Source organism: Mirounga angustirostris, unplaced genomic scaffold, assembly GCF_029215605.1.
Source record: "Mirounga angustirostris isolate CCGP_5_RB_7025 unplaced genomic scaffold, mMirAng1.0.hap1 SCAF_1, whole genome shotgun sequence".
In the NCBI taxonomy this organism is placed as follows: domain Eukaryota; kingdom Metazoa; phylum Chordata; class Mammalia; order Carnivora; family Phocidae; genus Mirounga; species Mirounga angustirostris.
In genome coordinates this window covers 119,864,108-119,884,327 of record NW_026991709.1, presented here as the reverse complement: position 1 = coordinate 119,884,327, position 20,220 = coordinate 119,864,108, and the positions used below count along the sequence as shown (strand labels likewise).

At 48.6% G+C, this 20,220-nt stretch overlaps 1 protein-coding gene across 1 annotated transcript in view; it reads left to right on the top strand.

Moving 5' to 3' along the window:
* CLSTN2 (calsyntenin 2) overlaps nucleotides 1-20,220 on the top strand; it is a 608,040-nt gene that overhangs the window by 453,394 nt on the left and 134,426 nt on the right. Inside the window, exons 3-5 of the mRNA XM_045903664.3 lie at nucleotides 6,982-7,177; nucleotides 7,804-8,012; nucleotides 14,705-14,854. Of these exons, the coding sequence (XP_045759620.1) occupies nucleotides 6,982-7,177; nucleotides 7,804-8,012; nucleotides 14,705-14,854 (555 nt within the window). The remainder of the gene's footprint in view (nucleotides 1-6,981; nucleotides 7,178-7,803; nucleotides 8,013-14,704; nucleotides 14,855-20,220) is intronic.

Here is a 20,220-nt window from a genome sequence, read left to right as displayed (position 1 = left end):
CACTCATAAACATTATTAAGGACCCGCATGAGCTTTTGTCTATGTGGGTTATTTCTATCGATGTTTATTATAGAAGAAAGTAATACTGAGAAACTTTGAAATCCTTATTTTAATTCACTTAAAAACAACAATAATAAATTCATTACATGTTAACATAAATACCATACTTTGACAAAAATACATATATTTTCCAGAGCGCCTGGGTGACTCAGTCAGTTAAGCATCTGCCTTCAGCTCAGGTCATGATCCCAGGGTCCTGGAATGGAGCCCCGCATCAGGCTCCCTGCTCAGCAGGGAGTCTGCTTCTCCCTCTCCCTCTGCCTACCACTCCTGCTGCTTGTGCTCTCTCTCCTTCTCTCTCTGTCAAATAAATAAATAAAATCTTATATATATATATTTTTTTTTCCAAAACAAAATAAATTAGTGAGAAGAGTAGCATTGTTTCCAGTTTTGCAATCTCTTCAATGTCTAGCTTGCTAGGAAATAGCTAGAGCCTCATCTGCTTCTTCCTCAGTCTGTTGAGATACGTTGTTTAGAGGAAGTATGTGAAGAAAAAAATATGGCCTCATCTAGGTATGTAGTTGGAAAAGGGAGGAGTATTTTAAAAATCTTTTCAGATAACTATAGATATTCTTCTCTGATAACAATACCTGAACTCCATAAGCAATCGTTTCTTAAAGGTTAGTTATAATAAGGAATCTGAAATCACGTTAATGAACTTATCATATACTGTTATATTAGAATCCACTGGTCTGTCTCGCACTTTGAATGGATCTTTTATCCATCCGTGACTGTGTAATACTATACATTGGTCATTTGGAAGATACTGATTCACTGGCAAGCAGGTCTTTCAAAACTTGACGTATTTCATTATACGGTATCCCACAGTCACATTCATTAATATCACTAACCATCTCATCACAAAAGTATTAAATTGTGAAAACTTAATGTAGCAGACACGAGTTTTCCAAAATTGAAAGCTCTAATCTTATCATTGGCAACAAATACTACGGGTTCTTTTCCTGGAAGTGACAGGCTTACTTTACAAAATAATCTGCTGCACACTGCAGTTTGAATAAACGTGGTTTGTCCGTCAATCATTCTTTCAAGTAAAAAAGGCATTCTATGAAAAAAGGTCCTAGTCCAGCTCCCACGCAACTCACACAAAAGCTTTTCTTAGAGACACACTAGCATACTTTGCTATGCAAGGTGCTGTACGAATGCTTTCCATTTTGTTACGCAGAATATTAAAAAGATGTATACTCGAGGTTAGAGATTTAATTAAATTCATACTATTTACTGCATTATTCAAGTCATTCTCAAGTGAAATTGACTTTTTTTTGGACTCCAACTCTATGTGGTAAAGAATGCAGCTAGGTGCCACTAGGGCATCAGCATTTTTTTTTTTAAGATTTATTTATTTATTTGAGAGAGAGAGAGACAGAGAGAGTGAGAGAGAGCACAAGTGGGGAGGGGGGGGAGAAACAGGCTCCCGCCGAGCAGGGAGCCTGACCCAGGGCTCGATCCCAGGACCCTGGGATCATGACTTGAGCCGAAGGCAGATGCTTAACCGACTGAGCCACCCAGGTACCCAGGCACTAGCACTTTTATTCACCATTGCTTTTCTACCATCAGTGCAAATATCACCACAGTGAAAAAGTCAAGAAATGTCTTAATGTTAATAGTATGGTCATTTTGACTCTGTGGAGCCCACAGCAGGAGTCTTGGGGATCCCAGCAGTCCACAGATCACACTTGGAGAACCACTGTCCTACATTGTCACACTCACCCAGTGATAAGCAACAAGAATGAACAAAGAGTGTGCTGGATTCAGAATCAGAGGACCTAAATCAGTCCTTGATCCACTCCTTACTATCAAAGTGACTTCGGATGAACCACTTAATCTGAGACTCAGTGTCCTCATCTGAAAAATGGAATCAACACAACCTATTGTTCAAGGGTATTCAAAGTTAGGCACCAAGTACATTCTAAAAATCTATTTCATTCACCCATCAGTTTCATTCATTTCCCCCAGAATCTTATGGGAGGACCTAAGAGACAGCTATGTCAGTGTTTGGGGGCTGTTGGGAGGTGCATTCCTGTGGAAGAGAAGGTAATCGTGAGATAAGGGTGCCGAGGTGGGGAGCCATCATGCCCCACCCCGATACCGCACGAGTCCCTCTTCTGGTCTGGCCTCTCAAGGGGGCAGCTGGGGGAGGCCGAGTCCAGCCTCCTGAGACCACGGCCAGTGCGGCTCACAGCCAGAGGCCCGGCAGCCTGGTGCTAGCGCCCTCCCTTCCCCGCAGAGCCCACTGCTGGCCCGGCATGCCCGCCCGTCTATGTGCTGCTCTCCTACCCAAGAACGCGTAGCAGAGAGCCAGATTTTAGAAGTGATATTTTTATATGGAAACCACCACTTACCACGATCCTTACAAACTTCTACTTTAAGCACATCACCCCCCACACACACACCCCCCCACAGACACTGCAATCATTTATCAGTAATAACAAATTCTAGTGGCAGACCTCACAAAAGGTGGAGACAGCCCAGTGAGTCACATACTGACGCTGGGAACTGCAGTTTGAAATACTCTTCCCCCTCAGCACGCCATCCTGGGACCTTTCTTCCGCAGATCCTCTCTCAACTTGTGGTATTCTTAATTTGCTCTTTGATGTCATTCTAGGTAAAGACAAATTAAAATGTTAAATTATGAGCATGAATTTTACCATTCATCTTTGTACTATGCAATGCCAGTTTTAAATGCAAATATAAGAGCAGTTAACTGCTGTGCAGAGTCTCCCAAAATTACAGAATTTACATTTCATAGCTCATGTATGCATATGTATTTCATTCTTCACCAGAACAGTGTAAATGCCACCCGAACACAAATGGAACTCAACTGTGTTTATTTTGCTTCTTGATAGGCACACATTTTATCCACACTCTCTGCCCTAGGCTTACTGGTAAGAAGGACAGCCCCAGACACAAGGAACCGGAGGCTGTCCTTGCTGTCCTCTTCTTCTCTGCCATTTCCAGTATAATCGATTGACTACTACAGGGAAGTAACGTGAGTGAAAAAAGATAACACAGGTTCTTTGGTTGGTCATGTGTCTTAAAACACCCCTGCCTTCCTTCTGCATTCAAAACAATTTTGGTTCAAACAGAGAGGGAACCTCTCAGGGTGGTCAGCTCCCTGCTTCCTCAGTCATAGACATCACACGCTTCACTTCTCACTCTCAGTCCACTGACCCTCCCACACATCGTGAGCACTCTGGAATTCTGTGCTCACTGGGCATCCTGAGCACTATATGTAAATGGAACAGCAAGAACAATGAATCTATCTCCTCTGCTCATGGACATGCTGCATTGTCCCATCAGAATTCATGTGCGAAACACAAGTTCAAACATAAAATTATTAAGAATTTCAAGATGGGGGGGTGCCTGGATGGCTCAAGTCAGTTAAGCGTCTTTCAGCTCAGGACCCTGGGATCAAGTCCTGCATCAGGCTCCCTGCTCAGCGGGAAGCCTGCTTCTCCCTCCCTCTGATTCTGCCCCCTGCTTTGTGCTCGCTCCCTCTCATGTTCTCTGTCTGTCTCTCAAATAAATAAACAAAATCTTTAAAAAAAGAAAAAAAGAATTTCAAGATGGTAACAACAGAGATTTAAACCCAGCTCAGGATCCTCTTAAGCACAGAGCACTATGTGGCTCTTGGGTCACATGCCCATGAAGCTGGCCTTGCCCATGGTCTGTGCTCCTGCCACATGGGCCCTGCAGATCCCTTGGACGAAGGGCCCTAGGGATCTGCTCCTCTCCCTGAAGCTCACTTGCCTCCCTCCTGGCCTGGGCATGTTCCTCCTCCTCCTCCTGTGATCTATTAGCTCAGCTGTCACATCCTTAGGTAGGCCTCCCTGCCCGGCTGACAGGTCAGAACTTCCTCGGCCCCGTGGAGCTCTCCTTCAATCACGCATCATGGTCACCCTTCTTCATTTAGGGCTGTGAGGATCAGATCGCTCACTGTCCTCCCACTGAACTGCCAGCAGCATATAGGCCGGGACTAGGTCTGGTTTTGCTCCTCAGTGTGGCACCAGGACTGGGCACGTGGTCCCTAATAAATATCCATGCAGTGAACAAATGAATGAAAAAATGGATGACTGTTTTTGCAACTGGAGCACAAGTGTCAGATAAAGAGGTGGGATAAATGAGCATGGCCTGAATTCTAGTGTTTGTTCCCAAGAGGCTAAATCCTGTCTCAGTCCGAGCTGGTGAGACTCCGTGAGCATCCTATGGCCCTTGTTTACTTGCTGTCTCTTCTAGGAAATGAGTGCTTGACGATAGGCTGTCCTTGCTTCTTAAGGGATCCAAGTCCTTTCCTTTGTGTCTCCGGGCCCAGCACGGTGCCTGGCGCTTACTTGGCTCTCAGAAAGTTCTAGTCTTATTGAACTGAACTGAGCTGGACTTAGATGAAACGTGTGGCCCTGAGGCTTCCTGTGTCTCTCCCTCCCCCGTGTCTCCTTTTCCTCCGTCCTCTCCTTCCCTCTTGTTAAGGATTTCTGAGTCTTGAGAACCACTTTAGCGGTGATCAAATATTTCTAACAGAAAATTACCCTCATTTATTTTCGGTTTAACTCGACTCTTCAAAGAAAAATGGCATGATTGGTCCTCTAATTATGTGGTGGTTGGGCACTCCAGAGACTGCCCCAGAACCAGGTTGGGCACATTGGTTGATAATATTGCCATATTGGCATTGATCTTGGGAATGTAATCACAAGGCAGGTACTTCAGAAGTTCATCCATTCAACCCCAGCCAACTCAGAGCAGAAATTAAACAGGAGAACCAGACCAAACCTGCTGTTCCGCCCTGAGGGGCTGCAGAGCTAACCTTGTCCGAGAGCCGGACAGCGACACCACTGACGCTGAGCAACAGTGGCCAAATGGGACCCGTCCTTCTTGTTAGGCCTGGTCTGCAACCTGCCTGTCTTGTCCATTATTCTGCCCCTATGTCTGAGAAATGGCCAGAAGGGGCTGTAGTGAAAATGGAGTGCCCATAATGAAATTGAGGATCGATGAAATAATAAAAAATAAAAGCCTCGAGGTAAGACGGGTATTTATTGACCATCTCAGAAAACATTGTTAGTAAGAGATCAGGGCATGCTTCCTGTATGTAAAATGGGGGATTTCTCTCCAGAGTGAGACTTGAATGGGAATATAGAATGCTACTGGAAGCGATCCCAGTGCAGCCCCCTTGAAGTTATGGGGCTGCTTACAGAGGGTGCCATTGCCATGGAGTAGAAGGGGCACGGCTCAGGAGTCAGCCATACCTGGGGCTTCCACCGACTTCAGCTCTGTGACCTGGAGCAGGTGATAACCTCTCTGATTCAGATTCCCTTTCCCTTCCTCCTCCTCCTCTTCCTCCTCTTCCTCCTCCTCCTCTTCTTTCTTCTTTTTAATTTTACAAATTGGGATAACACCCCTGCCTCCAGGTTTGCAATGAAGATTGAATAAGGTCACCTGGGTGGAGATACGGAGCTCGGTGCCTGGTGCGGAGCAGGGGTACAATCATGTTACCCCTTCTCCCCACGGTGTCAGGAGACTCTTCCTCTTTGAAACAGCTGGCCACACCTGGACTAGAGGCAAGAAGACACCTGGTTGCCCTCAGAGTGAGGACCCCCTTAAATTGTGCACACTAGGCCCCTCACCCTGGTCCCAGCAGTGTGGGGGGGACAATGTCAGACCAGGGTTGGGGCATCGCAGGGTAGACGCCCTCCCCCTACACCATCTCCTGGGCCATTTTATAGGTGACACAATTGAGACCCAGGGTCAATCTAATTTGACCACAGCAGCAAGTACGTGGTAAACCCAGGATGTGACTCCGGGCCTCTGGCCTCCAAGTCTGTGTTTTACCCCCCAGGAGCCTAGAGCTGAGCTCTTTGCTGCCTGTGGCACGTGATGCTCCACACACACCCCACCCCCCACACCATCAATGGGTGATATGGTCACCCCAACAAGACAGGAAGAGAACGTGTCTCAAGTTTTCAGTCATTCCCAAGGCACTTACTACAGAGCTTACTTGCAGTCAGGGTTCAAGAAATAAATATCCATCAATTGAGAAAAGTTGTTTGCACAGCCTTATAATTTTAATGCAGAGAAATAGTTATAATACACATTAACCCAGCTGAGCGGGAGAAATACATTAATTTCACAACATGTTCAGCTCTTTAAGAAGTTAGCTTTTCAGGCTCCACGGGGATCTGGAACTCGCATAGACTCACCCCCACTGTTATGAGAGAAAATTGCAACTGAGTGGTGCCCCTCTCCCCACAGGGAAGAGGTGGGTGGAGAGACAGGGGTGGTGGAGGTAGGGGGAGCTGGCTGCAGCAGCGTGGGGGCGTTTAAGCCAGGACAGGATAGAGCAGTGCTGCTCACATTTAGTGAGCAAACAAATCACCTCACCAGGGGCCTGGTTAAAAAAAAAAATGCAGATTCTGATTCAGGAGGGCTGGTGGGTCCCGGGGGTCTGTATTCTTAATAAGTTCCCCACAATGCTCTTGCTGCTGGTTCAGAGGGCAAAACACTGTGAAAGCTTTGGCCTTTTCCTCTTTCCTCTGCATTCATTTATCTTGAGGCTGTGGGCAAAAATCCTTCTCACACTGGGCAGAGGGCAAGTGGGAAAGCTGCTAGGAAAAGCAGCAAACTAGGACAATCAGCCAGCCCCCCACCCCGCCCCAGCACCATGACTCCCCTTTCTCCCTGCCGGATACACTGGATGGGTGACATTTCTATGTGTGAAACACTTCAATTTTACCATCCTTGAAATGAGCATATTGGGCTGGGTCTCCGGAGGCCTCTTCTTCTAGTTTGACAATTCTTTGTGTGGAGGAAATGGCCTGGAGGTTTTGGGTTTGCAAATCTGTCCAAGAGAAATTCTGTCTTCAGTCTGGCAATTCTCAGGATCCCCATTCACTGTCTTGCATCCTTCTGCAGGGGAAATTTGTGCCTTCAGAATCCACGGCCAGGAGCTGCCCTTCGAGGCCGTGGTGCTCAACAAGACGTCAGGAGAGGGCCGGCTGCGTGCCAAGAGCCCCATCGACTGCGAGCTGCAGAAAGAGTACACATTTATCATCCAGGCCTATGACTGTGGCGCGGGGCCCCGGGAGACGGCCTGGAAGAAGTCACACAAGTGAGTGGCCCGGCAGGGCTCCCTGCACCCCTCCCACCCCCGCCCACACTGCTCCTCAGGTGTGTATACCCCATGGTCACACCACGGTGCTCCAGGCTGCTCAGCCGCTTCCCTGCGCTCAGGTGTCACTTCCTCCGAGAAGCCTTCCCTGAGTCGGCCCATCCCTGCAGACCTGGCTGGGACCTTGCTCTGGGTTTCTGCCATGCCACACGCTTGTCTCTGTCCCAGAACTTTTTAGTTTGGGTTGGAACTCTCTCCCTTATGGAGTTTGGCTCTGAGCCTCACACGGAGTCAGAGTGGTTAAATTCTTACTGAAAGGAAGAGAGAATGAACAGAGGAGGAGTGAATAAGGGAAAGGGGAGGTGATCTCCAGGGGATCGGTGCCCAAAGCTGGGTAGCAGAGAAGGCCAGAGAAGCGGCGGTTTCATCTCAGGACCAGGGAAGGGACAGGAGACGGGCTCTCCAGTGGGAGGGTGGATGGAGCGCTCAGACAACAACCATCCCGAATAGCTGTGGTTTCTGTGCAATCTCAGCGCTGGGACCGGAGTCAGTGCCCATGGGAGGTGTGGGAGGACAGTGTCATCCTCCCTTTACCACTGCCTCTTCCTTCCTGTGTGTGGTCCCAGGGCCGTGGTCCACATCCAGGTGAAGGACGTCAATGAGTTTGCTCCCACCTTCAAAGAGCCAGCCTACAGGGCGGTCGTGACAGAGGGGAAGATCTACGACAGCATCCTGCAGGTGGAGGCCGTCGACGAGGACTGCTCCCCCCAGTACAGCCAGATTTGCAATTATGAAATCGTCACAACTGACGTGCCCTTTGCCATTGACAGAAATGGTGAGTGTCCTGAGAGGCCCTCAGTGTGGGGCGGGGAAACACCTCCACCACCCCCTCAGAAGGCCAGGTGGGGGCTCTGAATGTCCGTGGCAGGTGATGACTCCCTCGCCATCCGTGACCCGGGCTCTGTAACCCAGAACTCAGTCCCACGCTAGAGGGGATGGCCTCGTATTGTTAGCAGCACAGGCAGGTCTGAAATTCCCCCAAATACCTCAGAAACCTACTCAGTGCACACTATGTGTAGAACTCGTAATGCCACACATCTGGATACTGAAGACAGGTTTTCTGGTAGAATTTTCCAATTGCCGTGCCATCAACTCGGCCATATCTGATTCCCTTTCCTCTATCACCAATTGTGACATCGCCCCTAAGCCCAGTCATCTGCTTCCTGCTCTCAGACCAAAACAACAACAACAAAAAAAATGCTAAAAGAGAAAGTAGAGATTTTTGGAAACACCTTCTGAGCTTAGATTCATTTAGGAATCTTAATGGGCTTGCCAGTGTCCTTTGGGAATTTCTACCATAGTGAGAATGAGGAATGAATGAAGCCTCCCACCATACCCCAATCCAAAACTGAACTTACTGAACTGAAAACAGTCCTATAAAGCCACTTGTGTATTTCCCCATCACCATTAATAAAAAAAACTTATAGTGTAAACAGCTCAGCCAGAGGCCCAATCAACTCAGCCCACTTTAAATGCAATTTTCAATAACTCCATGTTAATCAAATGATAATGACTTGCCAAGTATATTATTGAATAGCGTGAGTGAAACAAAGCATCCCCGCTTTGTTTCAAATAGGATCATATAATACTGGCACAAAGATGCAAAAGTTGCAAAACCTGAAGTTCATCTACTCTGTAAATATGGCCTGAGTCCTGGCATGGTGCTGGGAACTGGGAATGGAGGCAGAGTGGAACTCAAAACAGACATGGGCCTGCCCACATGTAGCTTACTATACAGTGGGAAGAAAGTCAAAATAACAAATAGAAAGTCAGGTGGCATCGAGGGTGAGGGTGATGCATAAAGCCTGCCATGAGCCAGGGTGAGGCAGAGGATTTGCTTGGGGCTTCCGGGTAGCCAACGTCTAGAGAGAAGTAGACCATCAGTCACCTGCTTGCACGTCATTAGCGCTTCCAGTGCTCCTTGATGTCAAGACCCGGGAGAAACTTATCCTGTGACCCGGTCTTCTGCATCCTGAGAACTGCAGCAGGTTCTCAGGATGGAAGGGGATGAAAGCCAAGGAGATACCCTCATCCCTGGCCTCCTGTGGTTTATGATCTGCCTTGGACGACGAAAGCAACATTCATAAAACAGACAAAATAGTAATAAGACAGTTTCCTTGTAAAATGATAAAACGTGGAAACCGACAGTTGCAAACCTGGACATAGCTAGATGCTCACTGCGTGGAACACAGGATCAGGGCATGAGTGCACAGGAGGGTACAGGAGAAAATACTGGACTTTAAAGATTGGTTCAGGATGAAGAGGTAGGTAATTTCACTCAGTAGAACCTATCAAAACTGCTTCCTGATAGCTTTTCCTAAAGGCCCTGTGATGTGTCCAGCTTGTCCCCACCACACAGACACATGTCTCACACACATCACATACACACACACGCACACGCACACACACGCGCACATACCACTCCATAAAACACAAAACAACGGGTTTGTCTTTTCTGTTCCCCTGTGACCAACTGTGTGGTCCCCATGCACAAAAGCTGTGGAATTTGGGGAGTGATGAGTCCTTGGTGAAGAGCAAGACGAGACAAGTGCTGGTCTCTGTGATGAGTGGTCAAGCTCCTCTTGACCGCCTGCCTTACTTCCGGAGAGTCACAGCCCAATGAGAGATGAGATGCAAATCCTTTCATCTGAGGGTAAACTGCCCCAGTCATGAAGATAATTACTCACCTTGATGAGCCATTTCGCTAACATATGCCAATTTATTTCCCTAGCTGTCTCATTAAAAGTGAGTAATGGTCCTTTGCCAAGCCTCTGCCTCCAACACTGGTTTACAACATAAGATGAAGAGGAGAGTGGGCACTCCCAGGGAGTGTGGGCCCCCCGACAGCGAGGTTTACAAAAGCAGTTCTCCAAGTAATGAAGGCAGGACCTGGGGGCAGACACAGAAACGGCTGCTCCCATTCTAATGAGCTTCCCAGTTGGCCCTGATCCATCACTTCTCCCAGCGACCTTCCGGGCTCCTTGAAGAAGTTCTTTGCCTGCATATCAGAGAAAGTAGTGCTGAGTTCGGGGTTCCCTCAATGAAGCCCCATGACTGCAGGGAGATGGCTCCTGGCCCCTCCAACCTGCCAGGCTCTTTGTTTGGGGGAGAAAGACACGAAGCAGGGCAGGAGAGAGGATAGAAGACATTACGTGGATTCCGCCCAAATTGTCTTAACCCAAAACTGAACCTCTTCCTGTCAGAGGTCATCAGCCCTCCCTCTGCTTGAATTCCTCCCCTGTGAAATCATGGCAGGAACCGCCCCTGCCTCCTTGAGGGGTTGTGAGGTCTCAGGGAAGCGGTGCCCAGGGATGATGTTCACAGGGTACCAGGCAGAGAGGGAACACTCCATTCATGGTGCCACGATCATCAGATATTTACCTGAGTGATTGGGAACATGAAGGTTATTCACTCCCCATGGATTTCCAGGCTGAAATTAGGAGCAGGTAACTGAGTTGGTGACATCCACTCCTTCTCAGGAAGTTCTGGATTCACTTCAGGTGGCTTTCCGGCCCCCATCTCCTGGTACTTGGCTGGTCTCTATGAGATCAATAGGGCCTAGATCCTCACTCTCGTTGAATGCATGAAAAAGAACTGAGTCCTAAAGTATAAAGAGCTTGCCTAACAGCACCTGTCACCCTGGTGGCAGAGTTGGGTCTAGAGCCCAGATCCCCTGAGCGTTGGCGCCTATGCCTTCCACCAGTGATATTGTCCCCGAACTCCTCATGATGTTTGACGGGAATGCATGGCTGTGGTTTTTAATCTCAGAACTACAAAGTTGCATCTGAATCCTGCATCCATTATTTGTGTGTGTGTGTGTGTGTGTGTGTGTGTGTGAGAGAGAGAGAGAGAGAGAGAGAGAGAGGGAGGGAGAGATCTTTGACAAGTTACTTAACCCTTGCCTCAGATCCTCGTTGGTAAAATGGGGATGAAATACCATGTGAAGTATCGTGCCTGTGCAAGAGGTCGGACGCTCTGCCAGCAAGGCTCTCGCTGGCACACGAGGCGCACAAACCGAGCCCTCGGCCCCATCGGGGATGACCAGAGGGAGCAACTGTGTGGTCCCCAGGCAGCCTCTCTTGGCCAGCAGGCTGCCCTGGTGAGTCATGGGACTCTGCCGCCTCTGGGCAAAGTGCGCCCTAGAGTCTGCTTATTTTAAAGTAAATGAAAACATTTCCTTTCCATCCGAATAGAAAAGTAACGCATGCCCTTTGTAGGAAATTTGAAAAGCATAGAAAAGTGGGAAGAAGGAAATAAATCACCTGTAATCCCACCAAAGATAACCATTATTGACAGTCCACCGCTACTTTTTCTGTGAAGTTTTTTTAACAAAGTAAGGCCACACTTTCCTTGTTTTTCTTTATCCTCCCTTTTTCACTTAACGTTCAATTATACGGACTTTTTTCCGCCCTTAAGAATACTTCAGAATTACCACTTATAGTGCTAAAATCATCCCATCCGATGCAGAGACTCCTTTACTTAGCTCTTCCCGTACTAGCAGACATCCAGTTTATCATTTTTCACTGTAAGAAATAATACTTAGATGAACATATTTGCACCTGTATCTGCAATTTTTATCATTTTCCCAGAATCAGTTTCTTAGATGTGGAATTGCGTGCCCCAAAGGCATGAGCAATTGCAAAGTGACTAACCTATATAACTTTCCAAAGGGGTTACTCCAATTTAAATCCCATTGGAGAGAGGGTGCAGGTCAGTCAGCATGCTGGTCTCATTGTACTTCTACCCTGCCTCAGTTTTTTGGTTTTTTTTTAAAGATTTTATTTATTTATTTGAGAGAGAGAGCGCATGAGAGGGGGGAGGGTCAGAGGGAGAAGCAGACTCCCCGCCGAGCAGGGAGCCCGATGCAGGACTCGATCCCGGGACTCCAGGATCATGACCTGAGCCGAAGGCAGTCGCTTAACCAGCTGAGCCACCCAGGCGCCCTACCCTGCCTCAGTTTTAAAATACCCTCACTAATGGGGCACCTGGGTGGCTCAGTCAGCTAAGTGTCTGCCTTTGGCTCAGGTCATGATCCCAGAGTCTTGGGATCGAGCCCCATGTCAAGCTCCCTGCTTCCCCCTGTCCCTCTTCTGCTCCCCCTGCTAGTGCTCTCTCTCTCTGTCAGATAAATAAATAAAACCTTTAAAAAAAATAAAATAATAAAATAAAATAAAATACCCTCACTAATATGCAAGGTAGGTACTGATTGTTCTTTGAGAGCTAGCTTCCACAGGTTCATCTGGACCAGAGAAATAGGCCCAGGAGTCCCTACTCACCTGGGTTAACCGTGGCCTCAGGTCTCCTAAGAAGACACTAGTAGGAGAAATCATTCAAAAGTGGGGAAAATAATGCAGTTGTAACAGAAGCAAAATGGGTGGCTTTTTGAGCTTCCAAACATTTTTAAATGTGTGCTTGTCCGAATAGGACACAGTCACAACATTAGACAGGTGTATTTGACCCAAGGCTTCAAATTCCAGGCTGCAAAACCCACTGTCACATGCATGAAGCTGGTGGTGGCGGAGAAAGCACATTCGTTTCTGGGACAGTTTCACTAGGACTTGCTAGGGTGCTCCACTGCTACACACAGGGCTAGGGATTTCGGCTGCGTGTTTATTTTCCTACCACGGTCAGTGGTGCTTTGTCTGCTTAATGTCACACAGCTGGTAAGCCCTGAGGCTTCCTCTTACGAAAGGCGGATCTTTTGAAAGCCATTTAACTTTAAAGAAAGGGAAAGGGAAAGCTTTTTGTTCAAAATTCAATTTGATGTTGCCGAAGCCTACTTCACGGGGTTCTATTGCGGCGCTTCAACCTGCAAGAATTCCTCCCCTGTGAGGACTATAACCACACACTAGTTTGCTAACAGAACCCACAGCAAATGTCCCCAACCCAGCACTGAGCTGCTCCAGCCCTGGCGGGGGCCTGAGCTCAGACCCGAGCGCATGGGGGAGAAGGGGGGGAAGCAAGAGCGATTCTGAACACCAGGCACAAGGCCAAAGGTACATCAAACCCATTTTCATTCAGAGACTTTTGACTGGCTTTGTTAAAAAAATTTTCACTTAAAATTGGTGGCTGCGATTACGTTTTTAGAAACAGTCTGGAGCAGACAGTGAATAAGTGCTCCTAATAAATGCTCCTAAGTCTCGGGCAGCTTTGTAGGAGATCTCCTCCCCGCCTTCGAAGGCCTGGCTCCCACGAGAGGAGCCCTGCCTGTGGCCTTGGCACTGAGGACCGCTTCGTCACTAGTGTTGGGTGACCGGGGCATCAACTCCCCCGATCTTTAGAACATGACGTGACTTCGGTAATTCCCCAGGCTGTCTTGCCTTCGTCCCTGTTGCCTCAGTTCACACAAGCCGTAGACACCCGTCGAAATGGAAGAAAGCTCATCATGGAGTTTTCCCTTAGTTTTAATGAACTGTAAAAATATACCTGAATCAGCCATTCCGTGTTTGCTTATTAGCATGTTGGTTTGTTTTTTTGAAGTTTCCATTTTCTTAATTTCACTTCTGCTGAAGGATAATGATAACACTGGAGTTGTAAACTGCTGTCAGCTCCACTATCAGAAGAAAAGTAAGAATGAAATTATTCCCCACAAAGGAAGATTTCACTCTCTTGGAATCAAAAACCGAGAAGTCATGAAATGCACACGGGGCCTTTATTCATGTGAACCAAAGAACGAAAACTGTATTTCAGCAAAAGTAGTCCAATCTGAATTTTGCTCATTAATGATCAAATATTTATTTCCAAATTATAGCATCAACTTACAGGAACAAAAGCTCACCAATGGCCCAGAAAAATGGTTTGGTCTCTCTGGGAGAAGAAAAACGTCTTTGCCACCAGGGCAAGGAATCTGTTATTCTGTGTAGCTTTCAGAAGAGAGGTCACACGTTTCCTTATTGATTTTACTTCCTATTTGGTAGCAAAATAATGTGAGAAGAGGCAGTGAACATCCCTGGCGACAAGCCCAGATGTTGAAAAATATGTGTCGGGACATTTCTGAGTCCCATCTTTTTCCCAGAGATTTCATGGCAGATGAGCCTTGGCACCCTACATCATCGGGGACACGACCACATGGGCACACTTTAGGAGGGAGTTTTCTGACAACCCATGACTAACAAACACACCAGTTGGGTTCCAGCTGTGTGCCTGGAATTCCCTAGTATTCCTGTCCCACAGCCCGGTGGCTCCAGCCAGTGGTTCCCGGGAATTTGTCGCCAAGGCACAAGCAGGCCACACGAGGAAGCCATGCCCCCTATTCGCCCTTGTTTGTACGAGGAGGTAAGGAGAGGGGTCATTCCATTCCAGCGAAGGTTAGAGGAGTAGAGAAGGGATTTTAAAGAGCTGCACTAAACTCTACCTCTAAAACGAATAATACGGTGTATGTTAACTAAATTGAATCTAAATAAAAAATAAAAACTGCAGTGTGGATGATTTGATCTGAAACAATTTTGAATATCCCTGTGTCCTCAGGCAACATTAGAAATACCGAGAAGCTGAGCTATGACAAGCAACGCCAGTATGAGATCCTGGTGACCGCCTATGACTGTGGACAGAAGCCCGCCGCTCAGGACACGCTGGTGCAGGTGGATGTGAAGCCAGTTTGCAAGCCTGGCTGGCAAGGTGGGCCATCTCTTGTCAGTCCTGTTGAGTGAAGGCAGCTTGGCTTGGTGTATAGACGGGGCTGACCTGTCCTAAAGATCATCACAACCTATAGCTAGAGGAATTTTTTAAGTGTGGTCATGCTGCTGCAGAAATAGAGTAGCTTGTTGATTCTTACAACTCCAGGGTGACATATCATCCTCATTTTACAGCTGAGAGTGTCCCAGGCAACTCGTCTACTGTCACGTGCCCCGTTTGTCCAGTGCGCCCTTTCTAAAATCTCATGACACTTTGGAATCAATAGTAATTATTGCACAGTGCTTAGGAGAAAGCACCAGCAAGCCTATTCACTTTATCTAAGGGAAGGAGTCTAGCTGGAATGCCTCAAGTTTGCATCATCACTCCTGGAGCAGGTTGTCCTGTTCTTTGGGCTGGCTCAGAAGGCGTACGGGCAGAATCCAGCCTTTGGATGAAGGAGTTTCTCAAATGTTGGTTCTGGGAATGGAGAAGCATCAGCCTGAGGTAGAGGTGGATTTTTGCCGTGGTGTAGATATTTTGGTGTGCAAAGACCGAGCAGGGGTTCAGGTTCCCCCGAGGTGACACAGGTGTAGTGCTGACCTAAAGGAAATGAGGAGCACGAGGCCAGTTGCATAGAGGGATCTCGCAGAGAACTGGATGGTTTATGGAATACCAGTAGCTCTCGCGGTGACGCCAGTATTTCAGTGGCCGGGCCAGGAGGCTGGCGGTATCCCTGCCCCCATTTCGGTGGCTCAGCCATTGCAGTTTCGGCTTCCTGGGTCACTGCAGCTCGCCGGCTGCCACCCACTCGAAACTTAGGGCATTTCACCGAGTCTCCATTTTGTGGCTTTGTCTACTGTCTTCCCTTCTTGTGTCTTGAAGCTTCAGGCCCCTGTTATAGTCTACCTGTTTCTCTTTCTCTCTGTATATTTCATTCTTAAATTGCCCTAGAGAGAGTGTCATTAGCCATGTTAAGCATCTGTATTTCTTTTGGACAGACTGAGGCCAGGATACCACATAGGTCACGGTCAGACTTGGAATGGCTGCCTGTGAGTCAAGCATTCATTCTCAGGGCGCACAGCAAAGACACCTGAGGACCCACCTGGGGTCACTCCCCTCAGAAGGCAGCTCTCCAAGGGCTCCTCCCCCCACACAACTTTATCGCCCATAATCTTTCAACTAGAAAAATGGGAGGTGGTAATTAAACCCACCTCTGGAGAGAGCCAGAGACGTTTGCCTTTGAACAAAGTAGGAAGATGAAACGCCCAGTAGAGGAGTCACAGGTAAGACAGATGAGACATAAAGAACAAAAGATAGAACCATCTTTGTGTCGCCTATTCGGGATTAAGCAAGAGACAGAGAAAAAGGAGCAAGCCAGAGTGGGAAACTATGTATCACCAACCTCGGGGAGCCTGGGCTCTGGTTGGTATAATTCACTTAACCCCAAGGAACCTGAGGGCAGGACTCCGTCTCTCTTGTTCCACGCTAAATTTCCTCTGACTTAGCACATATCTGACCCGTGATAGGTGCTCAAGAAATAGCCATTGAATGAATGAATGCATGAATGAAAAGCTATTAGAGTAAAGAAGTACTCAGCTTATTTTATTTTAACTTATAAGGACTGAGCCAGTGAAAGTCTAGCTTTTGAAAAGAAAGCTTGGAAAGAATATAAAAGCCTTCTAAGCAGGGCACCTGCTCATAATGGGATTTTCAGTGGGGAAAGTAAAACACAAAGCTATATCTGGAGAAAGATCCCAATGTTTTGTGTCTTTGATAAATGAGACACCTACAGATTGGGAATACATTTTTGTACCTATATTTAAATGCAATTTCCTAACAGAGTTTGTACTCACTTCAGTGTTAAATGTATGCAAAGAAAATCATGTTAATAACGTTGAGTCCTGTGTGTGCAGCTTGTGTGGGGCGCCTAGCCCTCTGGGGCACAGTGCTATTTGTCACCCAACTGTGAGCTCCCGGGGGCAAAGGTCGTGCCCGTTTGCTGTGTCCCCAGTGCCCAGCACAGGGCCGGGCGCCATGCAGGTGGTTGGCAGGTGCTGGATGGATGAATGAAGGGTGAAAAATGCACCTTTCTGTGGAAGGAAGAAAAAGGGAAACAGCAACTCCCTGTATCCGTTCACTGTGTCAGACCAAACCGTTTAAGCATGTGTAACATCAGAATCAACTACTTTATGGGGGTTTCCCTGCCTAGTGAGCCAGCCTTTGGTGGCTGACGCTGACACGGGATTCTGCATCATGCCCCTCCTCCCTCCAGCTTAGTACCTCTAGAAGCCGCTAGGTCTCTCTCCCCAGCCTTCATCCCAGCAGACCCTCAGATCATAGGCAGGTCGTCCAGGCTCTCTGCTATGCGTAGTAGGGCTCACACTGCCTTCCAGCAAGTCCCGTCCCAGCACCCAGACCTGGAGAACAGTCCTCTCCTTCCAGCTGACGGGTCCATTTCATTCCTGCCCTTGGGCAGCTCTCATCTCCAGCTCACCCATCTCCACCCAAGGGAGGCCCTGTCCTCCGCTCTACCCCAGGTCAGGGCTGCAGCCTCATTGCTGAAGTGTGCCTTTCTCCAGGGAAGATCAAACCCCCTCTGGTCCCTAGTGTGTGTCTCTCGTCCAATCCTCTCTCCCAGCTTCACAGAGCAAACTGGAGTGGGCCATGTTTCGCTGGTTTTCTTTTCTAACCACAGATGAAACATGCCGCCCCTCACCCTGAGAGGTTGTCTGGTCCCTAGGGGACAGGGCAGGTTCTTCTTGAAGCTGGTGCAGGGTGAAGCCTGCACTGTATAGAAGAGAGTAAGGAAGCCAGTCTGGCTTGCAGAGGTGGTTGGAACTGTGGAGAGGTGGGAAGCAAGTTTGGAGAGGTCTGAGTTAGGGGAGGACCGGCAGTCAAGATTTTGAATGCCAGGGTCAGGAGCTACAATGATCCCCAGCCCCTCAGAGCCAGCCGTGAGTAAGGGGTCGGCGGTATGTGCCAGGGGTAACTGCCCAGGAGAACAGAGGCTCCTCCCAGAGCTGATTTCCCACAAACAACAAGAGTCACCAAGCAAACACAGTTTGGCAGTTCAAATTCTTGTACCTGTTCTTAGGCATTTCCCTCCAGGCAGGAGGGGATTGCAGCACAGTGCAAGCAATCTATCATGCTCAGGAGCCTCCTGTCTCCCGAGAACCCGCCAAGTCGGCACCATCTTCCCTTGCTGTTGTCAGCTGCTCCCAGGAGCTGTCCTCGAGGAGGGAGGGACCCTGCGCACAGCTCGAGCCTCCCCTGCCTTCCCAGGCTGCTGAGGGACTGCTTCCAGATTCCTGAGGTGCCCCAGGGCGTGGCCCTGTTTTCCAGGAAGGTGGGGTTGCAGCTTTCCCAGCATGCTTCTGGCCTTACCCAGCTGTGCACAAGGACATCACGGACCCTTGGCTCCACGGCCACCTGCCATTCAGACCTCAGCCAAGGCATTGTCTCCTTTGGCTACGGTTTTCCATTCTCTGTCTTTTTTCTGTGGCTGGGTCTTGTCTTCCCAGAAACGATATGAGTTTTGTTCTCTCTGCTGTATTCTGAGATTGTAAGTCTGAATAGGTGGTCGGGGTCAGCACACTCCACATGGGGAGGTGGGGCTTTGCCCAAGGGAATGTCACTCCCATTCCCAGCTGCCCAGAGAAAATGGTGGTCCGAGCACCTTCTAGACCTGTGTGAGCGGAAGGGAGAATGAAATCTCTGTGTGTTGTCCTGAGCCTTGAGAACTCATGGTATCCCTATAGCAGCTCTTACTCATGATGAAAGAAGATTCTAGAGGAAGCAGGGAAAATGTGTACCTGCTGTGGGAGACATGCTAAGGCCTGGCTTGTGCCCTGCCTCTCATGCTAGACATTTGCAGTCTTTGTAGTGTCTGTTTCCCTGTTGCCAAGCAGTTTTATGTGTGCGAGCCTGAACCCCGAGCGGGTACTGAGGACTTCGGGAAGAATCCACTTCTGTTCATGGGATCAGAGCACCACAGAGGATGTAGTGCCCTCAGAGGCCATCGGGATGGCAACGGATCCAGTGAGAGCTGATCCTGTGGACCCTTCCTTCTCGGGGCCACAGACTGCGCCTTAGAGGATCATTTGTAATTTGGTTGCTGATGTGGGTTTTTTGTGTTTGTTCAGTTATGTTAAGTTGGGAAACTCTTTATGCCTTCTTTCATTGTCCTTTATAATCCCGTAGCCCATCTCTTTCTACGTGGCAAGCTGAAAAGCTTGTCTTCAGAACACTTACTCAGTGTATTTTCCCTTTTATTGATGGAGGTCCAATTCTGAATCTGTTATCTGCTCCCGCCTGTCGGGACCCAAAGTTCAGTATTTCATGTCCCTTTACGGAAACAGTTTCTCTCTGGAGAGAACCACTGCCCACTGCCCTGGTGGCCCATCCCCATTTCTCTCCCAGACATGTTGCTGACCAGACATACAGCCCTTCTGGATCCAGAGTTCCCGTGTCGGATCGGGTTTGCAGACTCCTGCCCCCACTGGACCCCATCTCTGCTTGCCCCCCTTATCACTGAGCACAAGCCCACGGCGGTCAGCGGCCCCTCCCCCAGCACCTGTCCACCAGGCACTGCCAGTTCCTAGACTTCCTCTCACGGGCCCACTTCCCGCTCCCTTTACCTTCACAGTAAGGTGCCCCATGTCAGACAGAAAGAAACAGAGATGGCGCCACGTAATGAGCCACTTTTTCTCCGCTCCCTGGGCTTGAATAGTTCTCCAGGTGCGTCAGACCGTCTCAGTGTTTCCGGCCATCAGGCCTTCGTCGGGAGGGAAGGGTGGTATCTGATAGAGCAGAATGTGCCCAGCAGTGCCTGGGCACCGGGGTAAAATGCAGATTCTGACTGCAGCAGTCTGGGGCGCCTCCGCATGTTGCTGGGCCATGGCCTTCACATTGAACAAGAAGGTCACTCGGAAAATATTTACTGAACACGTAGAGTGTCTAGGACTTCTGTGTGGAAAGGACAGCAGCATGAAAGCTGCTGGTGGAGATTAATTCTCCCTTAGCTATTTGCATTGTGAGATAACAGGAGTTGACACACACCCGCCACAGGGCAGGACACGTTGCCGAGTGAAGTCCCTCACCCTTTCCTGAGGCCTGCTGTATGCTCAAGGCCGGGGGTACAGAGACAACATGACCTAGCAGGGCTCGTAGTACAGGAGATAAGGACAATGCTCAGGACAAAAGCTCTGGTGGAGGAGGTTTGGGGGACACAGAGGAAAGATGCTTAACCTTGGTGGGGCCGTGGGGAGATGTGCCTGGGCCAAATCTTGAAGGACAATAGTTTGAGCACAGAGAAGAGTATTCCAGACTAGGGGACAGATGTCAGGAAGGTGGGAAGGAGTGTGGTGTGG